A 7,872-nucleotide genomic window follows, 5' to 3' on the forward strand; every position below is an offset into this window, starting at 1 on the left:
CGCCAGAGAAGGTGTAGGTTGGACATCAGAAGTTTTTCGGAGAAAGACTGCTCAGACGGTAGAATGGGCTGCCCCGGGCAGCGGTGGGGTCACGGTCCCTGGAGGTGTTTGAGGAAAGCCCGGGGGCGGTCCTCAGGGCGCTGCGCGGTCACGGCCCGGCCCCGGGCCCTCCGTGCCCTTCCCCAACCCAACCGACCCCGGCAGTCCCGGGGGCGGGGCTGCGCATGCGCCCCCTCGGCGCGGCCCCGCCCCCGAGCCGGCGGGCGGCGCTGCCGCGGGCGCGCGCAGGAACATGGAGGCGGCGGCGCGGGAGAGCCGGGCGCGCCGGGCGGCGGGCGCGGGGCGGTAGCGGCTCCCGGCCGCCCTCCCTCCCTCCCTTCAGCCCTCCCTTCAGCCCTCCCTTCCTTCGCTCCCGCCCCCTCCGCTCCTCCAGCGGCGGAGAGAGGCGGCCCGCCTGCCCCCCCGCGCAGGGCATGGCGGCCCCGGGCCCTCCGCGGCTGCCCCAGCTGCGGCTGGGCCCGCGGCTGCGGGCCGGGCTGGAGGTCGCGCTGCGGGTGCCGAGCCTGTTCCTCATCGACGCCATCTTCAACTCGGCCCCGCTGCCGGGCGGCTCCATGAGCGCCGCGCTGCTGGGCGCGCTGCTGCGGCTGCTGGGTGAGACGCCTTCCCTTCTTCCCCTCCCGAGAGACACGGACCGTGCCCCGCCGGCCCCGCTCACTCGGCGGGCACGGCGCGGCCGCCGCTGCTCCCCGCCCCTCACCCGCGCCTGGCTGCTGCTGCTAGTGCCGCGGCCCGGCTCTCCCCTTCCCCCGTCCCCGATTCCCGTCCCCACCGGCTCCTATTGGCACCGCCGAGCCCCTGCTCGGCCGCCCGGGCTGGATCATCACCTCGGCCCCTCGTGCCCGCTCCTGGCCCCGTTCACCCCCCCCGATCTGTCTCCCCGGCTCCTTCCGCCTCCTCCTGCTCCCGTAGCGGTGCAAGGATCCGGCGAGGGCTCGGGGCTGTGACCCCCCCTCCTGCTCTGGGGGCTTTGAGGGCGGAAGACGTGTGACTTAGTGGGTATAGGGTTTTCATGTGGTTTTTTTAAAAACCCTTTGGATAGCGTGATGTCTTCCTGAAATACGCTGTTAAAGCCTTATTTTAGAAACAGCAGTTGAGAAGTGCCGGGAATTTGGTTCCCAGAGGAAAGAGAAGCCTCTTGAAACTTGCCAATGGTTATTTTCAAGCTTTTTTTTTTTTTTTTTCCCATGATGGATGACAGTCAGTGGTATAACTAGGTGATACTGTTTCCAATGTCGTTAATTTGGGTTCTTCCACAGCCTCGGCTCGGTGGAGTCCCGTTCAGTGAGCTGCTGTACAGGTGATACCGTGCTGCGGATCATGTTTTGGAGCTGGCGACCCTGAGGCAGAAAGGAGAACACAAATCAAATTATTGTTTCGGTTTTATTTGTTTTTTTTTTTGCAGGCCCGAGAGAGATGGATTTTATTTGACGTTTATAGTAGAAGAAAAACAGGAAGGAAATAGGCAGTACAGCTTTTGGGGCAGGAAGCAGAGAAGAGAGGGTTAAAGGAAATGTGCACAGTGAGAAGTGTGGTGTGACTGCATCACACAAGTCGAGGAGCAGAGGGGGGAAAAGTAAACAATAACCTATAGCAAGGCAACAGGAGAGGAGAGCAAAGGAAAGAGGTAACAAAACACAGCAGGTGTTTTATTTTGTTTTTTTACATTTATTACATGCTTTATGTTTATTATTATTGCTTTGGTTAAGAGTGCCAGGGGAAGTCCATGCTCACGTGAGAAGCGATGCTGAGGAGGACCTAAGTTGCCTCCTTTGCCTGCTGTGCCATGAGTATGGTGTGTCTGGGATGGGGAGCAGGGGTTCTTTCCCCCCTGCTTCCCATTTTCTTGACCTTTTGTTCAACACTTATGGAATTGTTAGGAGTGATAATTCCTTTTTTAAAAAATTGCATTGCATTGCCTCACCAACTTAATTTTAGGAGCCCTTCATCATATGATCCAGATGCTGAAGAAGTAATCAAAATTAATCCCACCTGTGTAAATGAGTGGTGGATATGTTGTTCAGTGATGTCCCTTAAGTGTGTGGTATTGGGATTGAGGTTTGCATTTATATGAGCACTTTTCTGGAAGGGGTTGGGCAAGAAGTGGGTAATTTTTGCCTTCTGCAGAAAAGCTTTGGGAATGTTTTATGCCAAGAAACTTCTCCTGAACATTTAGGAAAAGGTCTGTGGTTCTTGGCATTCCAAAATTGAAGATTAAAATGTAGGCACCTAAAGATGATCTTAAACACCTTCCATGTGGTTCAGACAATAAAATGCTTTTGCATGTTTTTTTCTCATCTGAATTTAAGGATTACAGGGTTGGGGTTTTGCTGCTGTTAGGAAAGTGATATAGTTATTTTGGATCATTCTGTATTAAATAATGGGAAAATGTCCTTTTACTTACCATTTGCAGACTTTGAAGTACTGATCCAAACTTTCCCTGTAGCACAATAGCAGAGGATAAATGGGCAATCTGTCCACCAGACACAAAGATTGAAGCTCTGGAGAGATGGATGATTTTTGGAGGTGATGTTAAACAGTTCTGAAATATTCTGGGTGTATAGCTCTTCAGGAATGCTAATAGAGATCTGCGTGGGTGTTACAAAGTTTTACAGCAGGATTCCTTGGTCTGATTCTTCCATCACTCTCTACACAAGTAAATAGAGTTATACATGGCACAGAACCAACTTCCACAGCTGGAGCACGTTTCCTTTCCTGTTTTTGGTTAACCTTGCTTTGTCCCCAATGCAATGTTTACCTTTTGTATCTTTGCACTGGGTTTAAGTATCTCAATTCCAGCAGAGCCGCCACCCCCAGGAGTGTGTGACTGTCACCTCAGACAGCAGTCCCTTCTTAGTGAGGACACTGAGTTTTGAGAAGGGTTCTGTAAATACTTGAGTCTGCAGAAAGATGTGGAAGTAAATAGAATGACTGGAGCTAGGGAAAAATAGTTTGGCAGGTCCACATGAACGAAGTGCTGATGTGTAAAAGTGATTGTCCCCTGCACATGACTGAAAGTTGAATCCTAAGTGCTGGGCTGCTATAAAGATACTGACAAATTTCAGGATTTAAAGGAAAAAGAATGAGACAGAGACATTCATTGTAAACACAAAAAAGTTTTTAAAAGTAAGCACAGCGTGGTTTGGTTCAGTGCTGTGTTTGGAGGCCATACTGGGACAGTTGGCAATGGGGTGGCACAAGTAGAAATAGTAAAGATGAGTAGAGAGACAAACCTTATCAAAGGAGGAACTGCAGCATTTCCTAGCGGAGGGAAAATGGAAAAAGACTTACTGCTTTGAAGGGCGCAGGGCAAGTCTTCTCATGTTGAGATGGACCAAGTGACATAAATGGAGATGGGGGAAAGGAGTGCTCACTGTCCCTTCTGAGATCTGTTACCTCTTAGGGTCTTTTGAGTCTGCTTCAGTGAGTCTTGACTTTTCCTATATGGATTAAGAGAGACATGCTGTACTTTTTGTTAGTGCCTCTTCAGAGGAACCAGTAGGACAAGCTCTATTGACTCACTGTTGTACTGTTTTTAGAGATGTGTCTTGCATGTGAAACGTCAGTGTTTTAGGATGACCTGCAGTATCTAAATACAGGCCTGTTACTGCCACTGCAAGGCACAAAAATAGGTTTTGTTAAGGCGTGTTTCAGAGCAGCCTGCTTACTGCAAAATGCATCTCCTTTGGCTCAAATGATCAGAATTACATAAATAATGACCTTGCACAGGCATGTGAGCCTTTTCTGTGACTCCTGAGAAAAGACAAAGGCTACAAACTCATCAGCAGTATTGGCTTTCCTAAAGATGTTTGTGGTGGTTAAAATGACAAGGCAGCTGTCAAGCGTCTTTTGTAGAAAGTGCTGCATGGAACCAATATTCAGCTTTTCCTGGAAGAACTGAGCTACGATGCAAGGGGCTTTCTGAAAACTGATAGAGGCTTTTCCTCAGTCCACTTCACACAGTTACCAGGTTAATGATTGATTAAAGAGAATGTATTTATATCAGCCAGTGCTACTGGCAAGGAATATTGTTCAGGCAAATTCATAACTTTATTTGTAGCCTGCCTTTTGCAGTTGATTCATGTTGGTCCTCTCCCTTCTTCTCAATCCTCCAGGATCTGAAAGTGGTTTGAGGTTTTTTTTTGTATATTTTTGTGTGTTTGGTTGTTGTTGTTGTTTTTTTTTTTAATCAAATGCTATTTCAAAGATTTTATTTTCATGATCAAGAGGCTATGGCTTAATTTTTTTTAAACACTTGTTAATGGTGGATTCAGAACAGCCTAAACTGTCAGAGAAGACCGATGCTGCCCTCCAGCAGAAAGAGGATTACTCTTGATTTCATTGCTTTTAATGCAGAGATTGAAAGCAACTTAGAATCAAATATAAGTTGTAGAGATAGAAATCTCTCCAGACTGGTTTGGATGAGAAAGCAGTTGCATAGGGTGGAAGCTGATTGAGAAGTCCAAAACAAAGGCAGTGTGTTTCCTGAAAAAGAAACTTTAAGGAAATTTATCTAGTGCTAAGTGCTTTTTAATTTAACACCTCTTAGGGCAGAGCTCTCACCTATGTGGTGCACAGTGATGGAATTCATAAATTACACTACAGAAGTTTCCTACAGGGACATGTAACCCCAAACTCCCAAAGCTGCAATTGCTCTGATGGGATTTCTCATAGGAAGGTGCAGACTTCCCAGGCATGGTCAAGATGTGGTCGTGGTCAGTATGAGGGAGAGGTTAGCAAACAGGAATTTCTAGGCCTAAGTCTGACTTATAACAAGACAGACAAGTTTGTTCTGGCATTGGCAAAGAGGCAATTGGTGCAGTTTTGGATTCTGTGCACAAAAGCTATATACTGTGGAAGGTGTTCCTCATGTGACCTTTGTCACCACTCACCAGAAATAAAAGCAAACTGAAAGGAAATGGAAGTGCCTTCCCCACAGCAAAGTACAGCAATTTTTCACTATTTTCCCATTAAAGAGTTTAACTAAAGTGTTTTGGTTACTTATCTTCAGTACTCCAACTTAGACAGCTGTAGTTGAGTGCCTTGCTCAAGTGAATTAGGGGACTTAGTAAACCTTACTCATTTTTTTTTTTTAATGAGTTTTCCTTATAAAGGTGATGCTTTATCTGTTGGAGTTTTTTTTGGTTTATTTTTAGAACTTGTCTACCCTTGGATTTCAGGACTAAGGCTGAAAGGCTGGGAGTTTTCACTATTCTAGTCTAAAACTGCAACAAACTTCATAGTAATTGTGATTTAGGGCTTGCAGTGGCTTTGCATCACAGCTGTAGTGCACAGATGTTAAATGCAGAGATTAACTGGTCCTCTTGCCTGTTCTCTGAAAAGGGCACCACTGGTAATGGAAAGTTACAAGTGACTAATGGGGAAGTGATACATTACATAAATGTAGCTCCAGAGCTAGTAGGTTAAAATCTGTTGTTGAACTTCTACTGAGAACTAAATGATTTCAATCTGGTTTTAGGTGTCTTTGTATCCAGCGTTGTTCTGGTCTTACAACAGCGAGCACTTTTCAAGTTCTACATGATCGCCTCAGCGTTTCTGCTGGCTGCAACTTCAGTGTTGGTGAATTACTATGCTGCTTTGCACATAAACTTCTACAGTGCCTACAACACAGCTGCATTCGGAATTCAGATTTTCCCACATAAAGGACCTTCGCTATGGATGGCACTTTCCATCCTTCAGCTTACCTTTGGAATTGGATATGTTACCTTGCTAAACATGCAGTCCATATACTCTCAACTCATCATCCTGGATATACTGATTCCTGTAATTGGCTTGGTTGTTGAATTACCTTTAAATGTCCGGCAAGTACTTGTTTTTATTTCAGGCCTAGTTCTGACACTAAATACCACAGCAATTTTAGCTACAAAAATTAAGTGGTTCTATTATTCGGTACGATACGTTTATCTGCTGGTGAGGCACATGTATCGTATTTATGGATTACAGCTATTGATGGAAGACACATGGAAAAGGATTCGGTTTCCAGCTGTACTCCGTGTCTTTTGGCTGACAAGACTTACAGCACAAGCTGTGGTATTAACTTATGTAGTAAAGATGGCTGAAAACAACACAGAAGAAAAATTCTTCTTGATATCATGGGATAACTGTTGGGAACTGATCTGCAGCCTGATCATAAGTGGGTGTGACTCTACTTTAACTGTGTTGGGCATGAGTGCCGTCATTTCCTCAATAGCGCATTATTTGGGACTTGGTATCCTGGCCTTCATTGGATCAACTGATGAGGATGACAAAAGGCTTGGGTTTGTAGCCCCCGTCTTGTTTTTCATTTTGGCTCTGCAAACTGGTTTAAGTGGGCTGAAACCAGAGGAACGATTAGTTCGCCTGAGTCGAAACATGTGCCTTTTGTTGACCGCAGTCCTGCATTTTATCCATGGAATGACAGACCCTGTGCTGATGTCTCTCAGTGCCTCTCACGTGTCATCGTTCCGCAGACACTTTCCTGTACTGTTTGTCTCCGCTTGCCTTTTCATTCTTCCAGTTCTGCTCAGTTACATCCTCTGGCACCACTATGCACTAAATACTTGGCTTTTTGCAGTCACAGCATTCTGTGTAGAGCTTTGCCTAAAAGTAATAGTTTCTATCACTGTTTATATATTGTTTATGATTGATGGCTACTATAATGTGCTATGGGAAAAACTTGATGATTATGTCTATTATGTTCGCTCAACTGGCAATATTATTGAGTTTATATTCGGAGTAATCATGTTTGGAAATGGAGCTTACACGATGGTTTTTGAATCGGGAAGCAAGATTCGTGCTTGCATGATGTGTCTGCACGCGTACTTCAACATCTACCTGCAAGCCAAGAATGGCTGGAAGACTTTTATAAACCGCCGCACTGCTGTGAAGAAAATCAACTCGCTTCCAGAGGTGAAAGGAGCTCGGTTACAGGAAATTGATGACGTCTGTGCAATCTGCTACCACGAGTTCACCACCTCTGCGCGCATTACTCCGTGCAACCATTACTTCCATGCACTTTGTCTTCGGAAGTGGCTGTACATTCAGGACACGTGCCCGATGTGCCATCAGAAAGTGTATATTGAGGACAAAGAAAATGCCAATATCTCTAACAACAACGGGTTTGTAGCACCAAATGAAAATCCTGTACGGGTTGCAGAAGAAGCTGCTGATGCTGAAAATGAATTAAATGAAGATAATGACAGTTCTGATAGTGATGAGGAAGATGGCGACTGTGTGGCACAGCACTTGAATGAGACTCTCAATGTTGACTCTAACTCTCTTGGTGATTAGGATGTTCTTTACTAAGCCGTGAGGTATTTGTTCAAGATTGACTCCAACAGAATAAAAGTATCACTTTGTAGTTATTGTACTTAAGCACAACAGCAGTATCTCAATGTTGAGTCTGTGAATGGTGGTTGTTTACTGTGGTGTGTGCTACTGTAAATATACCTCTAATTTTTGCTGGTCTCTTTCATGACCACCTTAAAATTATGTACATTATTGTACATGGAATAAAATGTTTTCACGTTTTTAAGATGGTTGGAAAAAACACTCTTTAATTGAGGTAGTGATAATGCTGTGCCAAAGACTGTATACCAGTAATCCCCAATCAATGTCTTCTGGATGCAAATGAAAAATACTGGTGAAAATAGACTGTTCAGCCGGTCAACTCAGAAAATGAAAGCCTGAGCCAAAGCAGCTTTACTTAAAATTCAGTATTAGCAGAGCTTTATTGCAAAAAAACTAGTGAATTGTGTTTTTAAAAAAAAATTTAAAAATTTAGGTTGGTAGACTTAATGCTATAGCATTTGC

The 7,872-nt window shown here is 45.3% G+C and overlaps 1 protein-coding gene across 1 annotated transcript; it reads left to right on the forward strand.

The window, feature by feature from the left end:
- The first annotated feature begins 246 nt into the window (after positions 1-246).
- Positions 247-7,594, forward strand: RNF139 (ring finger protein 139). The gene is made up of 2 exons (XM_071421760.1): positions 247-654; positions 5,540-7,594. Exons 1-2 carry the CDS (start codon positions 474-476, stop codon positions 7,348-7,350), a joined length of 1,992 nt encoding a protein of 663 aa, XP_071277861.1. The 5' UTR covers positions 247-473; the 3' UTR covers positions 7,351-7,594.
- Positions 7,595-7,872: the final 278 nt, after the last annotated feature.

The sequence above is a fragment of the Agelaius tricolor genome, unplaced genomic scaffold (genome assembly GCF_023055355.1).
Source record: "Agelaius tricolor isolate 1412-34295 unplaced genomic scaffold, bAgeTri1.0.p SCAF_2, whole genome shotgun sequence".
NCBI lineage: Eukaryota > Metazoa > Chordata > Aves > Passeriformes > Icteridae > Agelaius > Agelaius tricolor.

What these genes read in the sequence shown, in the direction of transcription:
- RNF139 (XM_071421760.1), top strand. Translation starts at nt 474, where the DNA reads ATGGCGGCCCCGGGCCCTCCGCGGCTGCCCCAGCTGCGGCTGGGCCCG. An exon ending in CGCGCTGCTGCGGCTGCTGG is followed by an intron (nt 655 to 5,539) that starts GTGAGACGCCTT and finishes ATCTGGTTTTAG; the next exon opens with GTGTCTTTGTATCCAGCGTT.